This window comes from Hippocampus zosterae, chromosome 17 (assembly GCF_025434085.1).
Source record: "Hippocampus zosterae strain Florida chromosome 17, ASM2543408v3, whole genome shotgun sequence".
NCBI classification, from domain to species: Eukaryota; Metazoa; Chordata; class Actinopteri; order Syngnathiformes; family Syngnathidae; genus Hippocampus; species Hippocampus zosterae.
The window spans coordinates 14542033-14569058 of NC_067467.1; the positions used below are offsets into that span (position 1 = coordinate 14542033).

Consider the following 27026-nt stretch of genomic DNA (forward strand, 5'->3'; position numbering starts at 1 on the left):
GCATTATGTCCTTTGACACTCATTGAGTAGATCTTTGTCAAACTATTTTTCCTACGATACCGACAGTTAAATTCAAAAGTATACATTTCGTCATGTCATTGTGATAATGAATTTCTCTATCTCTCTCTTCCTTTTAAACGCAAATGCTAACAATTTGTTTTCAGTTCTCTTCTTCCAGAATAAAAAAAAAAAATACCCACTGGCGAGGCGTTTGACTGCCAGTGCAACAAAGCGATTCAAGAAGCATAAAAGGGTCATTGGAGTGGCCACAACCCAGTAGAAATCTTTGGAAGGAACCGAAGCTGTGATGGTCTTTCTCTGTCTGTTTGTTTTCTTTTAGCATCAGCTGGGGAGGAAGGCGTGCCTCTCCAGCAGCGCACCTGTTTCTTGTTCCCAATCAAGACTAGTCAAGTATTTAAGGACTCCCAAAATCCCAAATCTGTCGGATTATTGACCTTGCTCGCTTGTTTATGCTCAAGTGATATTTTCTAGACCTCTTGCTTGTTTATCGTGGCTCATTTCGCTTGATTCCATTATTGTTTCTCAAGTCATATTGGACTACTATAAGTTTCGTGTGTTTGGATTCTTGAGTTTTTGAGTACTTTCAGTTGAAGTTTGCAAGCGCTTTCTATTCATATCTGGTTTTCCTGGCTTGTTGTAGCCCTGCTATTTCTGTTTTGTCGGTACTTCGGTTAATCGACTTTGTACGTTCCCACAAGCTGTGGGTGGTGACTAAAAAGAACAAGGTCACAGAGACAAGTGTCTGAAATGAGTTTTTTCACTCAGTGCCCAAAACTGGACATGCCTGGTGCCGTGCCACTTAAGACAGTAGACCGATACGGTGGCTCGCGCATCTGATCATGATTCCACCCAGATGCTTTACTGGCGAGGTGTTTTTGGCACCTCCCACTAGAAGACTCAAGAAACACTGCAGACCAGGAGTCTCAAACTCACTTTACATGCAGGCCTCCGAATGAGACAGACCACACTATTTAGCACGGAGATAGTGCGAACATTTACATCATCCATATCAAACTCTCGTGGGCCACACTAACATTAAACTTTCAGATCAAGGTGAGGGCCTCAAACATGCGTGAGTTTGAGACCCTATTGGAGACTATCTTGACTGGGCTGGGGATAGCTTTGGTGAGGTGAATTTGGAATTTCTTGCTCGGGGTGCTGCCCCCGTAACTCGACCCCAGACAAGCAGAAAAAAGACAGGTAGACGAATGGCTTATGAATTCTAACCTCAAATGAGTTATGATGACGAATAATATTGATTGCAGCCTGAAATTGCCAATTCTGTCTGGAGCCAATGCGTTTAAAGTAGAGCTGTCAAACGATTAAAATATTTAATCTAATTAAAAATGCATCTGTCATAATTAACTCACAATGGACTAAAAAATTAATCGTGATTACTCACACATTTTTTATCGTTTCTGAATTACCTCTTACATTTTTTGTCCTATTTTCCCCCCATTTTAATGCTCTCATCAAGATGGAATCATGAATCAGTTTTCTATGTGCCAAATGCAAATATTTACTGAAATAACAATTTTGATTTTCAATTTTACTTGAACATTTTTCACTTGGAGCAGTTATTCACACATCATCTCTCACACAATATTACTGTCCATCAACAACAGTGAAAACAATATTTTGTCAATTTTGTAAACTAGTACTCAGCCTATAGTAGATTTAAACCATGGTTGCATACTTCGTTTTTCTCAAGTTCATTTTGAACACAGCAGTCTGTTTCTGTATGTTTGTTGAAGAATAACGAGACACCGGACACCAGTGTTCTTCTTCTCCCGTGCTGCTGGGGCAAACCATTCTGAAAGGCGGGCGGGGGGTGGGGGGGTCACTCCCCCTAACACAGTCAGGCTATGTTGATTGTGTTGGTCCTCCTTGTGCGGAAGTCTCTCTACAGTTTTTGTGTAGACCTCATTTCGAATGACAACACTGGAGACGTTTTATTTTCGCTAGGTCGCTACCACTGTCAGACAAACACAGAGAAGCTCCACCCGCTCTATTTATATGGGCGCAGAACACTGTAACCTTCCACAAAAAATAGTTCCAAACAAGTAACATCCGCTTGTGACGTGTGCCGCGTTAATCTCGCGAGAAAAAATTTAATCTCGTTAAAATTGATTTAAATTAATGCCAATAAAAATGCTAAACTGACAGCTTTAGTTTAAAGTGAAAAATAGTTTGTACCATCAGTCCACTGGTGGCCAATTCAGGCAGTGTCATGGACGCTGGGGTGGTGAGGCGGTTTCGTGCACGTGTCAGTTGGAGCATCACAGCATCCATTAGCTATAACAATAACAGGAAGGTGAGGTTCGCATAATACGTGCATGGTGATAGACTGTTCTTCAGGACAAACCTTGTTAACCTCTGCCCCCGTTTTGAAGTCGTAGTTCTCATCATGGCTGTTTAACAACTGAAGTGCCTGCGTCACATGATTTCGTGCATCCTGGATCTGAAACAAGGAAGGAAGAATACATGCAAACAGGGGAGAGAGATGAGTTGTCTGTGAATTTAGTTGAGGGGGGCAAGGGATTTAGGGAGCTTCGGTCTCTGCATTGCCTAAATCCAAACTGATATGCACAAATATCTTGTTTTGCTTAAAACACAGATTATTCTGAGAGCATTCACGTTCGGGGGTTTGAAATGATTTTATTAGTTTTTAGACGTCTTAACAGTCGAAGGACAGCTTATTTATCTGACCTGCTTTTATCCTATCAACCAGCACTGTTCCTGAGGTCCTCTGGCACTGGCCCTGATAATTATTCCCAGGATGAGGACCAAAACATGTGACGGGGCTGCATTCAGCCATTTTGGTCTCCAGCTATAGAATAACATGCCAGACGACATGAGGTCCGCAAAGACTGTTGCTGTTTTTAAGAGGAGGCTTAAGTCTTATTTAAATTACATTTACCCCCCTCCTCCTCCCTCCAAGAGCCAGTGTTTCCTCTTTTGGGGGGGCGGGGGGGTGTGGTTGCTGTTACTCAGCGTGGATCAGCTGCCCTCGGGTGCTCATATTGTTTCTCTGTGCCTGACCATGTTTTTTAATATCAGGATCATTATGGTATGAGTGCAAGTTTGATATGTGTGTGTGTGTGTGTGTGTGTGTGTGTGTGTGTGTGTGTGTGTGTGTGTGTGTGTGTGTGTAGGCATGCTTGTGGCGATATACATTTGTGTATGTTGAAGGGAGGCGGCTCTTTTTATGTTGTAAGCTTTGAATATTTTAACTGTACAGCATTTTGAGTTGCATTTTTATGTATGAAAAGTGCTACATAAATAATGTTTGATGAATACATGCAGTTGCTTTGTTTTGGAAAACAATCACTGCTGTGGAATGCCTATGATTCAAGCTATTTAAATCCAGATGAATCATTTCGCTCGACATTGCGTTTGCCTTCGACAAAATATGTTGAAACCCGAACAGTATTGTGAGATCATAGTTGTGATAAGTATTTAAAAAAAAGTGCGTTGGAGACTCGGCAGGCCTGACTACCACCCATGACCCCCCCAAACAATGGCAGCTGCAGAGAGAGATGACGTGAGAACGGCCAGGGGTATCAAGCTGCCATGGCACACTGCTGCTCAATGGCCAATGCTGAGTAGAAAAAACGTCTGAAGCGTTCTGTCTTGATGGAGGTGAGTGGCAGCTGTCAGCTTCCCTATATTTCAGTTCTCCCACTGCGCATGATTTGAATCACCTGGATTCATCATCTGGCAAGACCCAGATTGATAATGGACATCACTCAAAAGGAGTTTGCAATCTGGGCTCGGGACAAAATGGATTTTCCGGGTTTTGTAAACTCAGAAATCCCGCAAGAATTCAGCATGCAGGCAAGGTTACTGAAAAGTGACGGGTTACAGTAGTAAGTGACCTCGGGGTTGCGTGGGTGCTATGCGGCTCGCCAACTGTCAATGTCACATTATAAGCTCTTCAAACTATGTTAAGTTTGTTCTGGATGTATGCCAACGTCGTTATGTGAGTCTACAACACTTTGTGTGTACTTTGACGAAAACGCTGACTTTACAAACTGCCTCAGGAGCCTAACGACAGTGTGAAACAAGATACAATACTTGCAGCAAGTAAAGCAAAACCATAGCCATGAGCAGGGCTCTGTGATCACTTATTCATAATCATTAAAACATCCAACATACAATCTTGGTATTTTCCCACAGGTGTTTCTGCAATTGATGACAATTTGTCCAACTGATTGCCCATGTTTGTCAACCTGTTTTTTCAAGCGATAGTGAGATCAATGGTAGCAGAGCTGTAACAAAAAGTTTCACTTGTGAAATTTCAAATATGAACACCAAAACCTGGAAGGTAAACAACTAATTTTTATGATATACTGTAATCACTAGTAGATTGGAAGGCTAAATCACAGGTAAACCTTGGTTAGCAGGTACAGTATTGTGACTATCAATAGGTACATCTCAATAAAGTGAACTATTGTGGAAAATTGTATTTTATTGTGGTACTTTAGTTCAATACAGGGTGGCCGGTGGTCGACTGGTTAGCAGGTTGGCCTCACATTGAGGAGGTGCAGGGTTCGATTTTCCAGCTCCGGCCTTCCTGTGTGGAGTTTGAATGTTCTCCCGATGCCTGTGTGGGTTTTCTCCGGGTATTCCGGTTTCCTCCCATATTGCAGAAACATGCGTGGCAGGTTAATGGAACACTCTAAATTGTTACAAGGTGTGAGTGTGAGCATGGATGGTTGCTCGTCTCTGTATGCCCCGCGACTGGCTGGCAATCCCCCCCACCCCCCGCCTACTGCTCAAAGACAGCTAAGATAGGCTCCAGCACTGCCGCAACCTTTGTGAGGATAAGTGGATCCGAAAATGGATGGATGGATGGATAGTTTGATGAAAAAAGTGAAACTAAATAAATTAATTTCACACAGATTACATGACTAGATGATGTTGCGATTTTCATGATTGTCGCTTCCTGCTCACCAAAACCCCAAATTTTACTCCCTCAATCAAAATGGGTTTTTTTTTGGTGGGGGGGGGGGTAAGAAAAAGTATGAATAATTACATATATAATTAAATAAATAATTGCACACCATGACACACACCCAAAGTTCGGTTGGTAGAAAAACATTGAAATAGCGTGGCTTGAACCATGGAGTTGAATCGAGCCGCATTTACCTGCTGTAATTTCCACTGCTTGTCCTCCCTGAACTGGAAGTGTTGCACTTGACTACTCTTTGCCACCTTCAGATTGATATCCTGTTGCAAGTCAAAACAAAGACATCGTTGAGCTGGAGCAAATTGTGATGAAAATTGTTTTCATAGAAGGAAACCACAAAACACAGGTCAGCTCAACCTCACCGCCTGACTCAGAGCCTCTCCCTGTAGCGTCAGCACTCCTTTCACCTGATCCATGCTGTAAAACAACACTTTTTTTAATAACTTCAACACCAAAGCAACATGTAATAAATGTGTTCATGTTGGAAGTCATGACCTCCATAGATAGCTCGAATACAATCCATCACAAATTAGCAATGGTAGGTGGCATTACGTTGAGCTGCCCAGGATGAAGTTTTCCTGTTTGAGCTGACTCTCCAGGCCAGGCGTCGGCATAGTGAAACGTCTTGAAGCCTCCTGTGAAAGAGCAAAACAAAATGCAGACATCAGGAGAGAACCGGGGAGAGGGGGGGGGGGGGTGCAATCAATGCTCTCAAAGAGGATCAATATTAATTGAGGAGGACTTTTGACCTGTGCAAAGGAAAGGGCCACCCTTAAGTGTCAACAAAGTGATGGTTGACCTTTGATTTGTAAACCTCACCTGCACAATTCCTGAACACATGGGCAATCTGGAACTAATAAATGGACGGGCTCGAACAAAAAAGTGCATCGACGACTTCATCAGTTTATAGAGTAAAAAAAAATATATATATATATAAAAATCCTCATCTCACCCCTCGGGTGGTGTCCGTCCCTCATTCAGCTCGGGTCCTCTACCAGAGGCCAGGAAGCTTGAGGGTTCTGCGCAGTATCCTTGCTGTTCCCAGCACTGCACATTTCTGGACTGAGATGTCCGATGTTGTTCCCGGGATCTGTTGCAACCACTCATCTAGTTTGGGGGTCACTGCCCCGAGTGCTCCGACCACCACAGGCACGACTGTCACCTTTACCTTCCAGGCTCTCTCCAGCTCCTCTCTGAGCTTTGGTATTTTTTGTATTTCTCGAGTTTCTCATGTTCCTTCTTCCTGATGTTTCCATCACTTGGGACCGCTACATCCACTACAACGGCTTTCCTCTGCCCTTTATCTATGATCACGATATCTGGTTGGTTCGCCATTACCATCTTGTCAGTCTGGATCTGGAAGTCCCACAGGATCTTCGCTCTGTCATTCTCCACCACCTTCGGAGGTGTTTCCCATTTTGACCTTGGGGTTTCCAGTCCATACTCCGCACAGATGTTTCGGTATCTATGCCAGCCACCTGGTTATGGCGTTCCATGTGGGCTTTCCCTGCTAGCATCTTACACCCTGCAGTTATGTGTTGGATCGTCTCGGGTGCCTCTTTGCACAACCTACACCTTGGGTCTTGTCTGGTGTGGTATATCTGGGCCTCGATGGCTCTGGTGCTCAAGGCCTGCTCTTGAGCAGCCAGGATGAGTGCCTCTGTGCTGTCCTTCAGGCCAGCCCTCTCTAGCCACTGATAGGACTTCTTGAGATCAGCCACTTCAGTTATGGTCCGGTGGTACATGCCGTGTAGGGGCTTGTCCTCCCATGATGGTCCCTCTTCCAGCGCCTCATCTTCTGTTCCCCATTGTCTGAGACATTCTCTGAGTACGTCATCCGTTGGAGCCTTCTCCTTGATGTATTCATGGAGCTTGGATGTTTCATCCTGGACAGTGGCTCTCACACTCACTAGTCCCCGGCCTCCTTCCTTTCGGCTTGCGTACAGTCTCAGGGTGCTGGATTTGGGATGGAACCCTCCATGCATGGTTCGGAGCTTTCGGGTCTTAACGTCCGTGGTCTGAATCTCTTCCTTTGGCCACCTTATTATTCCTGCATGGTATCTGATCACTGGCAGGGCATAGCTGTTTATTGCCCGGGTCTTGTTCTTGCCATTGAGCTGGCTTCTTAGGACTTGCCTCACTCGCTGGAGGTATTTGGCCGTAGCCGCTTTCCTTGTTGCCAGTTCGAGGTTGCCATTGGCTTGTGGTATACCAAGGTACTTGTAGCTGTCCTCAATGTCTGCTATTGTTCCTTCAGGGAGTGAGACCCCTTCAGTGCGGACTACCTTTCCTCTCTTAGTCACCATCCGACTACGTTTCTCAAGCCCGAATGACATCCCGATGTCACTGCTGTAGATCCTGGTTGTGTGGATCAGGGAATCTATGTCCCTTTCGCTCTTAGCATACAGCTTTATGTAATCCATGTAGAGGAGGTGACTGATTGTAGCTCCATTTCTGAGGCGGTATCCATAGCCTGTCTTGGTGATTACTTGGCTTAGGGGGTTCAGTCCTATGCAGAACAGCAGTGGGGAGAGTGCATCACCTTGGTATATGCCACATTTGATGGACACTTGGGTAAGTGTTGTTGTTTTTGTTTGCAACGGCCTTCACCCTGGGCGGGTTGAACCAGCTTCTTCCTTGGCGCGCACGACATCCCTGATCATGGCGGCCCAAGCGCGGCGATCCTGTGCCAGGTCAACCGACAGCTTCAGCCAGTCCTGGTTCCACCGTCTCAGACCCACCACCAAGGGGCCGGAAAGCTACGCGAGGTCTTCTTTCATCGTGGTGGCCCAGGTCTTGACTTGTCCACCACGCCACTTGCGCCAGGCTGGCAAAGGAGCAGGAAGGAGAACATCCCTGATCAACTCGCCCTCCTGGTGGCGTTCCGCATGCCCGAACCAACGGAGTCGGCGTTGCAGGAGACACGCTGTTAAGGGGCTATGGTGCAGGCAGCGACGAAGGTCAGCAGTGGGGACGCGGTCCGATCGGCGGCGGCGGAGAATACGGCGGACGCAATCGTTATCAAAGACTTCCAGCTTGCGCTGGTCAGCCACTCTCATAGGCCAGGTCTCACAGCCATAAAGCAAGATGGTCCGCACGATCGCCTGGTAGACACGCCCCTTTGTCACTGCCGAGATCTCGCGCCGACCCCACAGATGGCGTTGTAGGCGCACGAAGGCGGATCTGGCAGCCCCGATGCGATGCACGACTTCTGCTTCTCCTTGCCCCGACGGAACCACAGAGCAGCCGAGATATGTGAAGGAATCAACGTTTTCCAGGGTCACGCCCTCCAGTGACAGCGACCGTTGGTCAGCTGGGTTGGTGAGGGAGGACATGATCTTGGTCTTCGAGGCGATGCGCATTCCAACGGTCAGGGCCGTTCGATGGATTTTCATCAGCGCGTTTTCAACTTCCTCGAACGTGTTTCCAAGTAGAGCGATGTCATCTGCGTATGCCAGGTCCGACACTGCGACATCTCGGCCGACCCTCACACCCTCAAAGCCATGGAGAGCAGTGTTGAGGATGTGGTCGATGGCATAGTTGAATAAGGTTGGCGAGAGCGCGCAGCCTTGTCGGACACCCGACCGCACCTCAAAGGTTTCTGATTCGGTGCCGTAGGCCCGCACTCGGACTCGGGTTGACCGGTAGTACCCCTGGATGAGCCGAAGCAGTTTCACAGGGATCCCGTCAGCCTTCATGATCATCCACAACACACCCCGGTCAACTGAATCAAATGCTGCGGCAAAGTCGATGAAGCACACGACTGTTGGTTGTTGGTAGGCCCATCGTTGCTCCAAGGTGCGACGCAGGCTAAAAATCTGGTCTACACATCCCCTTCCGGGGCGAAAGCCACCCTGAGTTGGGCGAGTCCGGTGGTCACGGGCCATCTGGAAGCGTTTCAGCAGAAGGACGACGAATGCTTTTGCAGCCACATCGAGAAGGCTAATGCCTCTGTAGTTGGCGCACAGCTTCTTGTCTCCCTTCTTGAAAAGGGGTATTAACACTGCTTCGCTCCAGTCATCCGGGATGGTCTCGGACGTCCATACGGCGTTGTAGACGCGATGAAGCCAAGCTGCGAAGACGTCAATGTCGCTTTTGTAAACCTCCGCCGGGATGCCGTCTTCACCTGGGGCTTTATTATTCCTGAGCTGAAGCAAGACGCCTCGAATTTCGTATACCGTAGGTGGGTCCAAGCTGCAGTCGTACTCCTCATCAACTGCAGGAAGCACAGGCGCCAACACTGGTGGTGGGTGATTGAGTAGGACTTCGAAGTGTTCGCGCCAACGTTGCAGCCGTTCCTCTAGGGAGGTTATCACAGAACCGTTCACTGTGCAGATTGTTTCGCTGACTCCAGCGGATTTCCTGCTCGCCTTCTTTACCAGATGATAAAGCTTGGGGGTATCTCCCACAGCGGCGGCCCTCTCAGTTTCTTCGGCAAAGTCGCACCAATAGGCATTTCGATCTGCCCGAATCGCCCGAGTGGTAAGTCGCCGTAGTTCGCGGAAGTTGGCTGCTCCCGTTACTCGCGCAAGCCTGGATCGTTCTGCAAGGGCCAGAGTGTTTGCAGTGATCCAGTCACGGTTCTGGCATTTGGTGGAGATGAGGTGTGAGCGTGCAGCTGCAATGATGGTAGATTTGAGTTCCCGCCACTCCTACTCTGGCTCATTGGAAGCCGGTTGTAGTTGAGCGAAGCGGTTTTGGACATCCACTTGAAAATTCTTCCCTCCATCCAGCTTCAATTTCGCGACATCAATCCGCATGGTGCGTTTTGAAGGGCGATTAACTTTAAGTCTGATGCGAAGGGTAGCACGCACAAGCACGTGGTCGGAGCCGCTCTTGCCTCCCGTGTCTGCTCCACGGTACGCCCGTGCGTCGAGGACTGAACTCGCCCAACGTGACCGAACCAGTATGTAGTCAATCTGGTTAGTCGTCCACCCATTGTTCGAGTACCAGGTGACTAGCTGATGTTGGGGGTGTTGGAAGCGTGTATTCATCACGACTAGGCGATTTGAGGCGGCAAAGTTAACGAGCCGTTCGCCATTGTCGCAGCGTCTTCCCAGAGCAAAACGCCCCAGCACTCGTTGCGCGGTGTCAGTCGCCGGTCCGGTGCGCGGATTCCAGTCTCCTGCGATCACCAAGATGTCATTGGAGGGGATGCCATCGACAGTCGTCTGGAGCTTATGATAGAACTGCTCCTTGTCCACGTCATCAGCGTTCAGTGTGGGCGCGTATACCGCCACGAGAGAGATGTTGGCACCCCTCAAGCGCACCCTGGCAAGGCGGGGGGAGATGGGTTCCCACCCCAGCAGTGCAGCCTGTGCCTCGGGAGCAAGGGCGATTGCAACGCCGTGCCGGCCGCTGTTGTCCGTCACTCCACTATGGTAGAGGTTGTAGAGCACATTGACACCAGGGACCTTCAGCTCTCGCTGCCCGGCATCAGGGAGGCGTACTTCAGAGAGGCATGCCACACTGACGCCATAGTTGTGAAGTGACCTCATGGTGAGGGCTTGGGTCCCTTCGTCGAGGACAGTCCGGACGTTCCAGCAAGCAATTTTGAGGCGCTCACGGCGTCGGAGGAGGTGATGGTGGAGGGGATAGTGGTGCCCGACTTGCACATTTATCACCCGCCCCGTCGAGCTGAGGGCAGGCGCGTCGGTTCCCGCGGACGCCGTAGCTCGAGTCGTAATTGCAGTCTGTCGTGAAGTCATGAGGACGTTTCGTGGGAATTTATTGAGAAGCCGGGTCCCCAGCCCTGCTTCTACCAGAGCCTTCTGTTGGCCGGGTAGATTACCCGTTCACCCCCCCACCACGATGAGGTCGAAGGTTGGAATTTAAGGGGGGCTTGGGTAAATGGCTTGCCATTGGCTTCAAGTGTGGTTTTCCACATCCTCATCGAGTTCGCAATGAAGGCTCTTAGGGTCCCGTTCACCTTATACAACTCCAAGCATTCAGTGATCCATGTATGTGGCATCGAGTCATAGGCTTTCTTGTAATCAATCCAAGCTGTGCACAGGTTGGTACGTCGGGACCAGCAGTCTTGTGCGACTGTTCTGTCAACCAGGAGCTGATGTTTGGCTCCTCTGGTATCTCTACCAATGCCCTTCTGCGCTTCGTTCATGTATTGATCCATGTGTCCACTTATCTTAGCCGCAATGATGCCTGACATGAGCTTCCATGTTGTGGAGAGACAGGTTATTGGCCGATAGTTGGATAGGGCTGCAACCTTCGAGGGATCCTTCATGATCAGGATCGTTCGCCCTTCGGTTAGCCATTCTGGGTGAGTCCCATCCCTCAGCAGCTGGTTCATTTGTACTGCTAGGCGCTCATGGAGTGCTGTGAGTTTCTTTAGCCAGTAGGTGTGGACCATGTCCGGGCCTGGTGCTGTCCAGTTCTTCATATCTGAGACTCTTTCCTGTATGTCTGCCACTGTTATGGTAACTGGGTTCTGTTCAGGGAGGTTGCTGTGCTCCTCTCTCAGGGTCGCCAGCCATTGTGCACTGCTGTTATGTGCAACCTCCTTCTCCCATATGCCTTTCCAGTACCTTTCAGTTTCCAGTCTTGGTGGGTCAGCTCTGTTGTTAGGACCCTGCCACTGAGCGTACACTTTCGCAGGTTGTGTTGCGAACAGCCTGTTTATTCGTCTGGCCTCATTCTCTTTCGTGTACCGCTTTAGGCGACTGGACAAGGCTTGGAGCCTTTGTTTGGCAGTTTCGAGTGCTTCAGGTATGGTCATCTGGATGTACCTCTCGGGTATCGGCCTTTTCATCACACCTCTCTGGGCCTCCGTCAATTGACTCACATCTTTCCTGGTAGCCTTGATCTTAGCCTCCAACCGTCTTTTCCATGGTGGATAACGTATCTCATGGCTTCCATGGCTGCTCTTATATCCCAGAGTCTCCAGGATCACTGATGCTGAAGCGTATATCAGCTCATTGGTTTCTGTGATCGTTACGGTAGGGATCACCCTCAGTGCTGCATTCACACTTTCTATGAGACTTTCAGATGGTACTTCACATAGCCGTTGTAACCGGTTTCTAGGTTGCCCAGCTTTCATTCTCGCCATGATCTTAGCTTTCAGGTCAATTGCTGCCTCGCTCAGCATTTCATTCATTGGGGCTGGCCACCCAATCTCATCATCTGCATTCATTGAGGCTTGCCTCCCAATCTCTTGTATGACCTCCTCCTCTGATCTGGCAGCCTGGGGCCCTTCACCATGGAACCTGCGTTGTACCTCATCAATCTCAAGTTGTGACAGCAGTTGCCGTTTGTTGATGTTGGAACACTGAGCTACTAGTTGTTTCGTGGTCAACCGTGACTGTGGGTTTCGAAGTAACCATTTAGCCCACATTCTCTGCATGTAACCCCTCTGACTAGGGTTGCTTGAGTAGTAGCATTCACACAGAGCCATGTTATCGCATCTCGCCCATCTCCGCTTTGTTCCAGTAGCCCATTTTTCATCAAGGTGCTCTGGTTCCCCAGCACCTGACGCAGACCTTGTTTGGCCGGGCGACGTCTGAGCCGGTATGTCATTCGTTTTATTGTCTCTTATCATTGTATGAGGTAGGCATTAGCGTGAAGGATCTTGCCCAAGGACCCACACTGGATGGTGTTATGTGCTCATTTTTTTTGCCCCAAGCGGGATTCGAACCACCGTCTCCCGTATATATATATATATATATTAGAGCTGTCAGTTTAGCGTGTTATTATCTGCATTAATTTAAATGAATTTTAATTGGATAAAAAAAATTTCTCACGAGATTAACGTGGCACACGTCACAGCGGATGTTACGTTGCTCTATAAATAAACCAGAAACAAAACAACAAGCACGCTGCACAGGTCCACGCCCATGTCTGTTTTGCCAGCCACGGCAACGCCGAAAACGGATACTTAAAGAGTTTATGAATGGAAAATTTACTTTTAAAAAGTTGACAGATAGTTCCACCGACAAGACCAAAGTTACCTACCTGGATGTCGTAAACTGAGCTATCATCATAGCACATCGAGTCTGAAATACCACTTAATGGTGAAGCACACAACTGATGTAAGTACTCCGCCCCCTCGTCTAAGACAGACAGCTATGGATCATTTCAAAGCGAAGAAAATGGATGACATGACGAAGAACAAATTTGCTGAAGCCATAGCTAAATGTATGGCAACTGCATTCAAGCCTGTCAACATTGTCCACAGCCAGACTCAAGCTGAAAATTCAAGCTGAAAACGAATAGCCATGCCGGCTCAGACATCGCCCGGCCAAACAAGGTCTGCGTCAGGTGCTGGGGAACCAGAGTATCTTGATGAAAAATGGGCTACTGGACAAAGCGGAGATGGGCAAGATGCAATATCATGGCTCTGTTGGAATGCTACTACTCAAGCAACCTTAGTCAGAGGGGTTACATGCATAGAATGTGGGCAAAATGGTTACTTCGAAACCCACCGTCACGGTTGACCACGAAAAACCTAGTAGTCAGTATTCGAACATCCACAAACGGCGACTGCTGTCACAACTTGAGATTGATGAGGTCACCGATGTCAGAGTTTGGTTTGCATTGCCGGCATTAAGTCGGAATCGTTTCCAGTGAGGGTAGGACTCCGCCAAGGCTGCCCTTTGACACCGATTCTGTTCATAACCTTCATGGACAAAATCTCTAGGCGCAGCCGAAGCGTTGAGGGGGTCCGTTTTGGTGGCCTCAGTATTGCATCCCTGCTTTTTGCAGATGATGTGGTGCTGTTGGCTCCTTCAAACAGGGCTCTCCAACTCTCACTGGAGCGTTTCGCAGCCGAGTGTGAAGCGGTTGGGATGAAAATCAGCACCTCCAAATCTGAAACCATGGTCCTCAGTCGGAAAAGGGTGGAGTGCCCCCTCCGAGTCGGTGGGGAGATCTTGCCCCAAGTGGAGGAGTTCAAGTATCTTGGGGTCTTGTTCACAAGTCAGGGCAGGAGGGAGCGAGAGATCAACAGGCGGATCGGTGCAGCGTCTGCTGTGTTGCGGACGTTGTATCGGTCTGTCGTGGTGAAGAAGGAGCCAAAGGGCGAAGCTCTCAATTTAACGGTCGATCTACTTTCCAACCCTCATCTATGGTCACGAGCTATGGGTCGTGACCGAAAGAACGAGATCCCGGATACAAGCGGCCGAAATGAGTTTTCTCCGCAGGGTGTCCGGGCTCTCCCTTAGAGATAAGGTGAGAAGCTCGGTCATCCGGGAGGGGCTCCGAGTCGAGCCGCTTCTCCTCCACATCGAGAGGAGCCAGATGAGGTGGCTTGGGCATCTGATTCGGTTGCCTCCTGAACGCCTCCCTGGTTAGGTGTTCCGGGCATGTCCCACCGGGAGGAGACCCAGAGGAAGACCCAGGACACACTGGAGAGACTATGTCACCCAGCTGGCCTGGGAACGCCTCGGGATCCCCCGGGGAGAGCTGGAAGAAGTAGCTAGGTAGAGGGAAGTCTGGGCTTCCCTGCTAAAGCTGTTGCCCCCGCGACCCGGCCCCGGATAAGTGGTAGAAGATGGATGGATGGATGGATGGATAGCTTATCAACTCTTACCTTAAGGACATCCTGCAGCTGCTTCAGTACAGCATGTACTTCTTCTTTAAGAAGCCAGTTGAACTCCTCCGCCTGTTATAAATTGAATCAGAAAATCAGCAAATGAGGTGTTACAAAGGAAAATTACAGTATATTTTATTTGGACAGTCAAGCAGTCACAACAATGTGATTCAACAAAAGAAGCAGCAATACGATAACGTTAATATTAGCATTAAGAATCTCAGAGACGGGTGGCCCAGTAGCCCAGTGGTTAGCACGTCGGCTTCACAGTGCAGAGGTATCGGGTTCGATTCCAGCTCCGGCCTCCCTGTGTGGAGTTTGCATGTTCTCCCTGGGCCTGCGTGGGTTTTCTCCGGGTGCTCAGGTTTCCTCCCACATTCCAAAAACATGCGTGGCAGGCTGATTGAACACTCTAAATTGTCCCTAGGTGTGAGTGTGAGTGCGAATGGTTGTTCGTTTCCGTGTGCCCTGCGATTGGCTGGCAACCGATTCAGGGTGTCCTCCGCCTACTGCCCGAAGACAGCTGTGATAGGCTCCAGCACCCCCCGCGACCCTAGTGAGGATCAAGCGGCTCGGAAGATGAATGAATGAATGAATCTCAGAGAACATTGTTAGGGATGGATAAGTCTTGAAACGTTATACTTTTGAGTTTCAGAATTGTTGTTTATGAATATCAGTCAAAATAGAAAAATGGGTTCCCATGATGAACGTTTACGAAACCCAAAATTTGTTACCGGGTTAAGGGTTATCCAACGGAACCGAAAAACTGAGACAGTGAAACTCCTCTACAACGAAATCGTGTTTGCAGCAAGAAATTTTTCACAACAGAGGGGTTTTCACTTTACAAATTTGATCTCGGATGTAAACACACACATACACAAATGTATGTGTACACGCACACACAATCATATGTGTACTGTTTATTTTTATTCCAATAGTGCATAAGTATGAGCACACACTTATTTGACACTTATCTAGTTAGTGTAGAAACAAAAAAAGGAAAAGAAATTGTGAAATTTACAATCAGCATTCACTTTCACTTACATCAATTTCTGAGATAATGTATTTTATTTTGCTTCCTCCGTCTTTCATTTTGATCACTTTTACCCTCTCTTCCAGCGTCAGAGCGCTTCTTGTCTTAGCTGCTTGACATCCAAAGGTCCTTTTTGTAGCCATTTTAGCAATGCAACGTTCATGCTGCGTCTGAATCTAACAATAACAGATACTTCCTGGACCCGGTGGCTTTTCTTTCCACTATCTCACAGTCTCTAACTCGACCTCCCCTCGATCGCCACCCAAGACAGCGTTGCTCAGCTGATGTCATGCAATGAACTTTTAAGCCAGCCACGAGACGCTTCGTAGTCCTCGATGGCCATAGTTAGCGCGATGGAACTAGCCTTCTCTCTAATTAGCGCTCCAGTTAGCGTAAGGTTTTTAGCATGATAACAAGTAAAGCATTCGAGGAAACATTTATTTGAATGTCCGTCGAGCCATAAGCGATTTACTCTGAGCAGCTAATCGGATGCATTCCACTCTATCTTCCACGGATCAGCCTGCCCTGACACTTGGTAGCTCCTTCAGCCAGAGACTGTTACACCCGCGCTGCAAGAAGGAGAGATACCGACACTCGTTCCTACCGACTGCTGTCAGGCTGATGAATAAAAAATAACAATCACAATAATAATAATAATTAAATGATGTGAAGGAAAATTGTAAATAGTACTGCGATTTATCCATTTTGTGTTCATATTGCATTTAATTGAAAGATGTTTGTTGTTTTTTTTTTCTCTTTCTTCTTTCTGCATACATTCTTGCTGCTGGAGGCTGTAAATTTCCCCAGTGTGGGACGAATAAAGGACATCTTATCTTATCTAGCTACAGTATCTACACATATAGACAGTGATGTCCCTCTTGGCCAATCGGAGGCCAGGATGATGCTCGGTAAGCCAATGGCAGAGCAGCTATGAGTATGTTGCGTTCAGGAAACTCGGAGCTGTGTAAACCAATGTGGTGGTTGCTGTTGCCGTTTCCGAACGAAGCAGTAGAGGTCGCTGTTGAATTAGACTTCGTTGTAGTGAATCTCTTCGCGAGGCTAGAGCAGAGAAAATGATTTCGTATAATGCAACGGGGTTTTTTTTTCGTCATATGGGGGGCAGGAGAATGGGAATGGTGTTAATGCATGAAGATTTTTTTCACATTAGGGGGTATTTTCGCCCATGAAGGTTTCATTCTAGAGGAGTTTCACTTTACCGTGAATTTCCGAAATCCTCAGGCCTGCAACTGAATTATTTAAATTTTTGCAGCATTTGTTTATAATTGTATGTACTGTATATGTTGTTGTTTGTGTTATTATCATATGCCATTGAATAAGTAGTGTTAAGGAATTATTTCGCTAGAAGTAGTAGTAGAACACTGTTGAGGAATTTCAGCTTGCTATGAGAACTATTGGTACCGGTCTCTGTACTGAACATCCGCTACTTAAAACAAAGAATGTAGGGTGACGTTGGGGTCCTATTTCCCCTTGAGTGATTAACGGCCCCCAAGTGTCTTCTTTTGTGTCCCCCACCTCAGGAAAGTTCGTGAAGGCTGTCAAGTTCCCTTGAGGAGATAAGAGCCTGTAACCAAGGAGGGCCAAGAGCAAATTGACAGCTCCCATTCCTCAACAGTAGACCATTTCAGAATTTAAATTTGGGACTCTCCAAATTCATAATGGGACTCACACTTTTCTGATCAGCGAGTCCCTGGGACTCGCTGGGGGTAAACTATAAAATTAGTTTTATAGTTTAATTAGTTAAACTATAAAATTAGCACATCAATTGATTTGCCAATTGATGTGCCAATTGATGTGCAAATCAATTGGCTGGAAAGTTTCATTGCTTCATGAGGCTTCATTTCCAACAGTGTTGTGCAGTCGGAATTACGACACCGCCATGATAGGATGTGTTCAGTGCTGCAGTAATCCTGTGCGTCTCTGAACGACAGTGAGTACACAAGATGGTGATTTACTATACGTAGTTTATACAGTACTGTGGATATTTGCTGTGGCATTGTGTTTATTGCCATTTCTGTGACTTGTTTAACTTTGTTGCCGATTTGATTGACAGCTCCTGGCGCATCCCTTTGAAGTTCGTCACGCATCTAATTTGAGTCTAAACACGACTTGTGGGTGCTAACATGGCCCTTTGTGTATGTTAGCGACCTAGCAAAAAGTGTAGACAAGAATAGTTCATTTATTTACATGTTTCGTGCATCTTAGGCTTGTTAACTCTGCCGGAAGTCGGGTCGTGTGCACTTTATTCGCGCCATAGTCGGCCACTACTGGTATTGAACATTTATTTGATGTAGTTTCAGCTGTGTATTAGCATGGGGAAGTTTCCCATATTAAATAAGGTTTGCTATGTATTTGAAGTTTACATAATTGTGTACAGCTAAGATAACATACTTTCATTACTACGATACGAAAACCTTTATTAGTCTCCCAATGGAGGAATTCCCAATTCACAGCAGCAAAGTTATGAAAGGAAGAACTAGAACAACAAAATATAGGAGCTCTCCACTCTCGCGGCGCCATTTTGAAGTCAAAATAAAATCACACAACACAACACATAGACACAGTCATGCAATCTTCACCACTTTTCTGCATACGCTTTGTTGTCTGAAGCAGTTATAGATGAAAGAGAACATGATCAAAGTGTCCTTTTACCAGTGGGTCAGAGACGTCATGCTGAAAATGTGCTCACGTCTGAATCAGAATCATCTTTATTGGCCAAGTATGTAGAACACACAAGGAATTTGTCTCCGGTATAACACACTGCATTAGTATCATCGTAAACAAGGTCATGACAAATAGGTATGGAAAGACATTTCATAATTGTGCGGTGGTAACACCCAGAGACAACTGTGAGACGATGTGCAAAGTATCAACCAGAGCTAAAGTGATCAGTGGTAGAATACAATACGATGACAGTTTGTACAGTTGGTGCAGAAAATCATTGAACCATTTTAGAGTGACCAGTAGCAGTATTTGTTGTACAAGAAGAGTGACTACGTCAGTGACTGTTTAGGGAGTTAATGGCTAGAGGGGAGAAGCTGTTTAAGTGTCTGCTGGATTTGGTGCGCATGTATCTGTAGCGCCTGCCTGCGGGTAGTAGCTGGAAAAGGTGGTGGGCAGGGTATCCAGGAGGATTTTCCGTGCCTTTGTCTTGATTCTTGCAGTGTGCAAGTCCTCAAGAGTGGGTAGGGCGGTGCCAATGATTTTTCCGCTGTCGTAACTGTCCGTTGAAGTCGGATTTTGTCCTTATTTGTGGCGGCCCCAAACCAAACCGTGATGGAAGAACACAGGATTGATTCGATGACTGCCGTGTAGAACTGACGTAGCACCTCCTGTGGCAGACCATGCTTCCTCAGCAGCCTCAGGAAGTATATCCTCTGCTGGGCCCTTTTCAGGATGGAGATGGTGTTGAATTCCCCCTTCATGTCCTGGGAGACTGTGATTCCCAGGAACTTGAAGGTCTCGACGGTTGACACAGGGCAGTTGGATAGTGTGAGGGGCAACTGTAGAGAAGGATGTTTCCTGAAGTCCACGATCATCTCTACAGTCTTGAGCGTGTTCAGCCCGAGGTTGTGTCGGCTGCACCAGAGCTCCAGCTGCTCTACTTGTTATCGGTACGCAGACTCGTTGCCGTCTTTGATGAGACCGATGACCGTGCTGTCGTCTGCGAACTTTATGAGTTTTACAGCTGGGCTTGTTGAGGTGCAATTGTTTGTGTAGAGGGAGAAGAGCAGTGGAGAGAGGACACATCCATGTGGGGCTCCAGTGCTAGTGGTGCGTGTTGATGATGTTGTTGTTCCCAGTCTCACCTGTTGTGTCCGTCCCGTCAGGAAGCTGAGGATCCACTGGCAGATCGTAGGGGACACACCTAGGTGGAGAAATTTGGGGGTGAGGAGTTCCGGGATGATGGTGTTAAACGCAGAGCTGAAATCCACAAGCAGGATCCTTGCGTAGGTCCCTGTGCTGTCGAGGTGCTTGAGGATGTAGTGCAGACATATGTTGACTGCGTCCTCCATAGACCTGTTTGCCCGCTAGGCAAACTGAAGAGGGTCCAGCAGGGGTCCGGTGACGTTCTTTAGGTGGTTCAGCACAAGGCGTTCAAAGGACTTCATGACCACAGATGTCAGGGCGACAGGTCTATAGTCCTTCAGTTCCGATGTTGCCGATTTCTTGGGAACTGGGATGATGGCAGACTGTTTGAAGCAGGATGGGACCTCACACAGCTCCAGGGATCTGTTGAAGATGGGTTTCAGGCGTGTTTGTACAGTGCCCGATCTCCACTTCTAAATGCGGCCTCTTTCTCTTTCCTGAGTTGCCTGAGTTTGGGAGTAAACCATGGCTTGTTATTGTTGAAGGAGCGGAAGGACTTTGTTGGTACACACATGTTCTCACAGAAACTTATGTATGATGTTACAGGTCTGTTTATTCATCCAGTGTGCCCGTTAAAGTTTAAAAACGCCCCAATCAGTGCAGTCTAAGCATTCTTGTAGAGCTAGCTTTGCTTCATCTGTTCATTTTTTCACAGTCTTAACAACGGGTTTAACACATTTTAGTTTCTGTCTGTTGTAGGTATTAAGTGAATTAAATTGTGGTCAGAAAGACCCAATGCTGCATGGGCTATCGATCAGTATGAATTTTTGATTGTTGTATAGCAGTGGTCTAGAATGTTGCCTTCTCTGGTGAAACAGTTGATGTGCTGCTTATATCGGGGAAGTTCACAGTTAAGATGTGCTCTATTAAAATCGCCCAAAATGATCAGGGGTGACTCTGGGTATTTTAGTTCGATTTTGTTTACTTGTTCAGCTAGCGTTTGTATCGCCGTGTTAGCGTTAGCTTGTGGCGCAATGTAAACACCGACTAGTAAAAAGGAGGTGAACTCACATGGCGAGTAGAATGGTTTGCAGTTTAAAGACAGCGACTCCAGGTCCGGGCTGCAGTGTGCGGCGAGCTTCGTGACATCCGTGCACCATTCTTCGTTGATATAGAAGCAAATCCCACCACCGTTCGATTTCCCTGATAGCTCCGTGTCGCGGCCGGCTTGGAGAAGGCGGAAGCCAGGTAGATGTACCGCGGAATCCGGGTGGCGGTCACTGAGCCAGGTTTCAGTGAAGCAGAGCGCAGCAGAATGTGCAACGGTGTTGTTGGCCCAAAAGCCAAGCATTTGTACATTTGTACGTTGCTTTGTCTCTGTTTATTGCAGAAGCACACACATAGAGACTCTCTCACACACGGCACACATCCGTGTCTCATTGCAACCTGTGCCTGTTTGCCTGCATGCCTGTGCTGCTCTCTGTGTCTACGACGGGATTAAAGCAGCCCAACCACATCTTCACTCTCTTATTGTCTTATTGTGTGATGACCGACACCCGGGGGGCGGACAGGGAATACACTTTTTTTTTCAAGATGGCGCCCTAGTCGGCAGCAGTCAGCAAGTGCTTTTCAAGAGCTTTGCTTTTTTTTTGTTTGTTAGTTTTTTTTTGTTTTGTTTTTTGTTTTTGTCAAATGGCGTTTCCCCGAGGTGGACTGTTTTCAGCGTTTTTGGCCACGACATTTGTCAAGAGAGGAGAATCTGTGCTTGGTGTTTGCGCCTTCTCGGCAGCATGCTTTTACCATCACTGATTAATTGGGAGGAATGTCGGCGCAACTTGACTGTCGCCGCTGGACAGCCCTGGGGCGCTTCTTTTTTGCGCCTGTATTGGGAAGCATTTCTCGCAGCCCCGTTTTGTTTAACAGAGATGACGGCCCTGTTGGACAGTCTGCACTGGTGCGGTTGGATGGATGGCTTGTGAAGGCGAGGATGAGGAGAGGAGAGAGGAGCGTCGGCGCTGAGCGCAGATAAGTATTTGGAATTGAAAGTCGCCGCTTGGAGTTGAAACAGATTTACATGGGACAGGAGAAGTGAACCAATCTCTTTTTGCGTCAATAGTGACTAGAGCCTCTTGTTTCCTTTCAAACTTAGCTTGCGGCAGACGTGCATATTTTGCGCATGACGTCTCTGATCCACTGGTGATAGGACAACTTGATTCTCTCCTCTTTCATCTAGAACAGTGGTTTTTAACCTTGGTTCGATCAAACCCCAGGGGTTCGGTGAGTCTGTCTCGGGGGTTAGACGGAGCCTCTGCTATGGAGGGTAAGACACAAGTGACTCAACATGTTAATTCGTTATGACACGCCCGCTTGGCCATCACTGGCTGCAGATGATCACCTTACATTGCTTGTCCAATCAATGCTGTGGGAAATTTAGTTCGCTTAGTAGTCAACATGTGACTGTCGTGATAGGATGTCGTACAATTAAAATTAAAAATGTGTATACTTATCTCTTGAAATTGTATTTACATTTTTCTGTTTTTTAATACATTTGTTTTTTTAATATATCTTGAATTTAAAATATATATATACTGTACTTGTTTTTCACTCATGAAGGGTTCGGTGAATGTGCATATTACCTGGTTGGGATCGGTACCTCGAAAAAGGTTAAGAACCACTGATCTGGAACTGCTTCAAACAACAAAGCGTAAGCAGGAAAAAGTGGTGAGGATTGCATGACTGTCCGTGTTTTTATGTTATATGTTGTGTTATATTATTTTGTTATTGTGATAGATTATAGAGGTACCGGGTTCAATTCCAGCTCCGGCATTCCTGTGTTGAGTTTGCATGTTCTCCCCGCGTTTGCGTGGGTTTTCTGCGGGTACCCCGGTTTCCTCCCACATTAAAAAACATGCATGACAGGCTGATTGAACACTCAAAATTGTCTCTTGGTGTGAGTGTGAGCACAGATGGTTGTTCGTCTCTGTGTGCCCTGTGATTGGCTGGCAAACGGTTCAGGGTGTCCCCCACCTACTGCCCGAAGATAGGCTCTGGGAACTACCGCGACTCTTGTGAGGATAAAGTGGATCAGAAAATGGATGGATGGATAAAATAAATACTCAAATCGAACTACACTTGTACAGTCTAACCTAACAGAAACAGTGGAATGCAGATAATCTGAAGGCCGATATCAAAGCATCTTGGGAAACAATAACACCGGAACTGTGGAAAAGGCTGATCACCTCCATGCCATCTTGATGCTGTCATTAATGCAAAAGAGGGCCCAACAAAGTACTGATGGCTTATTACTTTAATACACTTTTCAGAAGACCAACATTTCTGAGTTTAAAGTCCCTTATTGTTGGGCACGTGAAATGTTCTAATTTTGTGAAACAGCATTTTTTTGGGGGGGGGGGGTCTGTCTTAATCATCAAAACTGAAACAAATAAAAGCTTGAAATGTCTCACGTTGTCAGTCGTGAACTCGCATGACATACAAGTGTCCCGTTTTGAAACAAATTATTGAAATAAACGGACTTTCCCTCGAGATTAATTTTTGGGGGCATGCACCTGTATCGTCATTATCGTGTGCCTTTCTAACTCTTCCAATTCCAAGTGAGCAATAATTAATTTGTGCAAATCCTATAAATTGTTAAAAAACACGACAACATGCACATTGCATTACTGCGGATGACCAATGTTGCCTTGGCAGCGTCCTCCCAAGGAAGTTGTCATTTATTTCTGATGTAATTACTGGAGGCGCCCGTGACAGTGACGGAAGTAAGATTAAAAAAAATTGTTGCGTGTCTGCAAAAAGCCTGACACGAGTTAGTGGACACGACTGTTGCATGCCACTTTTCACAGTTGCTCCACGCTCAATTCCACGATTGTTAGGTTCGGCTGGACCCGCCGCAGGTACAACCACAACACACAAGTGACAGTGCAAACAATTACCGTAACTGGACCTGCATTCTATCGCCCTACTAGACCCGACTCCATTCTTGACGTGATCCTGCAGATTTGCAGCAAATTTCACACCGCACCACTCATTTGGTCAAATGACTACGTGGGCATTTTAATTTAACAAATCCACTGACAAGACACATCATCATCTTACCAGCACAGCTCTCTCCACTTGACTGGCAGCCGACATCTTGGGTAGTTCTGAGAGAGATCTCTGAGGATTGAGCATGATGATCAGAAAACAGCGGGCAATACTCCGATAACAACCTTAGAACAGAATCTTTAATGTCCCCGAACGTGTATACGTTTTCTTCCTAGCTTAGCAGATGAGGTGGTGCCTTCAGAGGCAGTGAGAATTCGCGGACGCCAGAGAGGCGAACACTATTCAATGGAAAACGGACGCCTTGACGCACACTGACAACAACAATTGAACGTAATTCCCAAGTGTAAACAACACATTACATACATAAAATATAGTTTACATTTTAATTTTAACTTGATTACGCGGTTTGCCAACTTACTTTATTCGGGAAATCTATGGACTAAAGCTGCTGTTTGAAAACAAACGATTCAAAACAAAAATACATTACATGTGTCGACGAATCCGACACGAAAAAAGTGAATTAGAAATTGCGGAGAACCATGAATCCAACATATCACAGTCACATGCATATAATTAAATGACACCGCCCATTGATCCTTATTAGGAAGATTTCCGCATCCCATCACTGGCTACTTGCCTGTGCTGCGATTCGAAGGTTCCGAGGTAGGAAAAAAAAAATCATGATGACCAGAGGCATGATGACCAGAGGCAGCTCGAGGCATCAGGGAACGAAGCATGTGTTCAGTGACCCAGGAGAAAGCGCTTGGGTTTTTCCCCCCTATTTTTTTTAGTATGAATACTTACATATAGCTCATGCAAGACGAGTAAAAAATAAAAATAATACACATACCACATGCATTCTCTGTTCTGAAGCATACACGTTTTCATTCTGTTCGTGTGAGTGTAGTGACCCATTTCTACCTGCACTGAAGCTCAAACAAAAACAAGATAAAAAGAGCACTTTTTATTCTTCAGTGTTTCTCAACTGTTTTGACCCCAAGACCCCACAATTTGTCAGTCACAAAATTACAATCGCTTTTATAGAGGTAAAGAACAATAAAGAAAATGTGTTAAAATACACATGCGGTGTATTTATATAAAATTACCTTGGAAAATATGTGCACCATAATTTAAATAATATTTAAGTCATTCAGTAAATAATTTGTGTATAAAAAAAACTAATACAGGGTCAGGCAAAATGATCTGACACATTTGTAAGTTAAATAAAAGGTAAATAAGATGCATAAACAAAAAAGTGTACATATACTGTAATGCCATTTTGCTTTGTTTCTTTCTAATGCCAATTATTTTTTGTTTCTTTTTCAGTTGCTGCCATGAATTGGACTGTGGAAACGTTTATCAAAACAAATGAAGCTGTTACTGCAACACGACAAAAACATTCCATTTGCACTTTAATCTTGGTACTGACTCTTGGACATGATCCCGTACCAGCTCGAAACACGATCTTGTTATGGGTTACCAACTTCAGAGCTACTGAACCTGCATTGAAACAAAAATCAACCGGCCGACCTTGTGAAGGCCCGCCAGAGCTCCAGAAACGAATTTCATTTTTAAAACATTACATGTACTTTTCAAAAATAAAAACACTTTCTTTACTTTGCCTTTTATTTAACCTACAAATGTGTCAGATCATTTTGCCTGACCCTGTATAAAACAAAAGAAAAGCAATAACTTATATATCTGTACAGTCATCAACCGAGGACCCCCAATCATTTTTTACTACTTGTCCGCAACCTACCCATAATGAATCTGCGATTCAATTTTGGATACGAACGCAACCACTACCAGGTGGATATTTAGTCCGCTGTATTTATTTTCAGGTCTAAGTCCATCTCATAAAAGGACTATGATGTTTGTGTACAATAAATGCTGCCTGTAGAATTCTTGAGTTACATATTCATGCTGTATCTTTAAGTGGTAACTGACTTGCAAAGAATGAACACAGCAATAGCTGTACGGTATATGATCTCTGTATATTTCGGGCTCTAATTCACATTTCCGAGCAAGATGGTTTAATTTTTAACACCTTGTACTTGTGCAGGTTTCATCCATGAGAATTCTTGCAACCAGACACCTGACACACCTATTGCATGAAAGATCATAATAAACACAGAAACACCAAAAACCAATGACAACCGTACCTTTCAGTCACTCTGGAGTACGAGTCCCAACAGTCCGCCCCCTCCCGCTCCCTTAAAAAAGTCTTTCTGAAGTCGCTTTTATTTAGACTAATGGTTTGATTCAAAATTTCCGGCTAATTCAAAACTACCGGTACTTTTTGACAGAAGCTGTATGCTAAACCTGTGATACGCCTCACAATAGTTGCCAAGAATACAACTTTTCATTCATTGCATTGGTTACGATTGTATCACTGTTCGTGTCTTATGTGTTGTATTATATTATTTTATATTAACTGTTCTGTAAAGCGCTTTGTTACAGCTGCAGTTGATGTTAAAGCGCTATATAAATAATAGATGTGTTGTATTGTATAGTGACACCTTGCAACGCTAAAAGAAGCACGGGGATGACACATGCTAAAAGAATGTGGAGGTAATGCAGCAAAAGTATTTGTCAATCGCCAAAAGATATTAAGAAAAGAAATTGAAGTTGAAATGTGAAAAGAAATGGAAGCATAAGAAAGAAAAGAATAAAAAGAACAAGTAATGGAAGAAGAGGGAGAAGAAACGGAAGTGCGAGTAGTAGTCGTCAGGGCAACTCATGTGTGACGAATCAGTTTAGCATGATACTACAAATATTTACAGCGGCTAAAAGCGCAATAAGAGTTGAGGATTCTATCTTTGACCACAGTGCGACATGGGATTAGAGTTAAGGTAAGCCATTTTAAACTAAAAAGAAAAAAAAATTCAGTAGTTAAAAGTGAAGCTCTCAATTTACCGGTCCATCTCCGTCCCAACCCTAATCTATGGTCACGAGCTATGGGTCGTGACCGAAAGAACGAGATCCCGGATACTAGCGGCCGAAATGAGTTTTCTCCGCAGGGTGTCTCCCTTAGAGATAAGGTGAGAAGCCCGGTCTTCCGGGCGGGGCTCAGAGTCGAGCCGCTTCTCCTCCACATCGAGAGGAGCCAGCGGGCATCTGATTCGGGTGCCTCCTGAACGCCTCCCTGGTGAGGTGTTCCGGGCATCTCCCACTGGCAGGCGACCCCGCGGACAACCCAGGACACGCTGGAGAGACTATGTCACCCAGCTGGCCTGGGAACGCCTCGGATTCCGCCAGGAAGAGCTCGAAGAAGTGGCTGGGGAGAGGGAAGTCTGGGCTTCCCTCCAAAAGCTGCTGCCCCCGCGACCCGACCCCGGATAAGCGGTGGAAAATGGATGGATAGTTAGAAGTGCAGATTTCTAATACAACAGGAACTCGTTAGCTGCCGCCATTGGCCATTTTGTTTGCGAGGGCTAAATTTAAAATATGCAACTCATGCCTGAGTACAAGTCTATGAAAAAAATGTGTGACTTATATGCGTACTTCTCCTCAGACTTGCGTCATTCTGATGTGTGCAAAAGACAAAGCACACATGCAATTGGTACATA

General features: G+C 46.2%; 1 protein-coding gene and 1 long non-coding RNA gene across 5 annotated transcripts in view; one reads left to right on the forward strand and one right to left on the reverse strand.

Moving 5' to 3' along the window:
• The window catches only part of rogdi (rogdi atypical leucine zipper), a 30949-nt gene extending 7238 nt beyond the window's left edge, over nucleotides 1-23711 (reverse strand). For 3 of the 4 annotated variants that reach the window (XR_007959566.1, XM_052049764.1, XM_052049762.1), the window contains exons 1-7: nucleotides 23509-23711; nucleotides 14535-14606; nucleotides 5546-5628; nucleotides 5356-5410; nucleotides 5173-5253; nucleotides 2387-2482; nucleotides 2218-2316 (exon numbers count right to left, since the gene is read on the reverse strand). Coding sequence is in view for 3 of the 4 variants with exons in the window: in XM_052049764.1 (XP_051905724.1) it covers nucleotides 2218-2316; nucleotides 2387-2482; nucleotides 5173-5253; nucleotides 5356-5410; nucleotides 5546-5628; nucleotides 14535-14606; nucleotides 23509-23583 (561 nt within the window). In the remaining variant the exon portion in view is untranslated. The remainder of the gene's footprint in view (nucleotides 1-2217; nucleotides 2317-2386; nucleotides 2483-5172; nucleotides 5254-5355; nucleotides 5411-5545; nucleotides 5629-14534; nucleotides 14607-23508) is intronic. The other variant, XM_052049763.1, reaches the window with a different exon arrangement.
• The window catches only part of LOC127590291 (uncharacterized), a 28264-nt gene extending 1502 nt beyond the window's left edge, over nucleotides 1-26762 (forward strand). Inside the window, exons 2-3 of the long non-coding RNA XR_007959576.1 lie at nucleotides 14297-14424; nucleotides 26743-26762. This is a non-coding gene — a long non-coding RNA (uncharacterized LOC127590291). The remainder of the gene's footprint in view (nucleotides 1-14296; nucleotides 14425-26742) is intronic.
• Nucleotides 26763-27026: the final 264 nt, after the last annotated feature.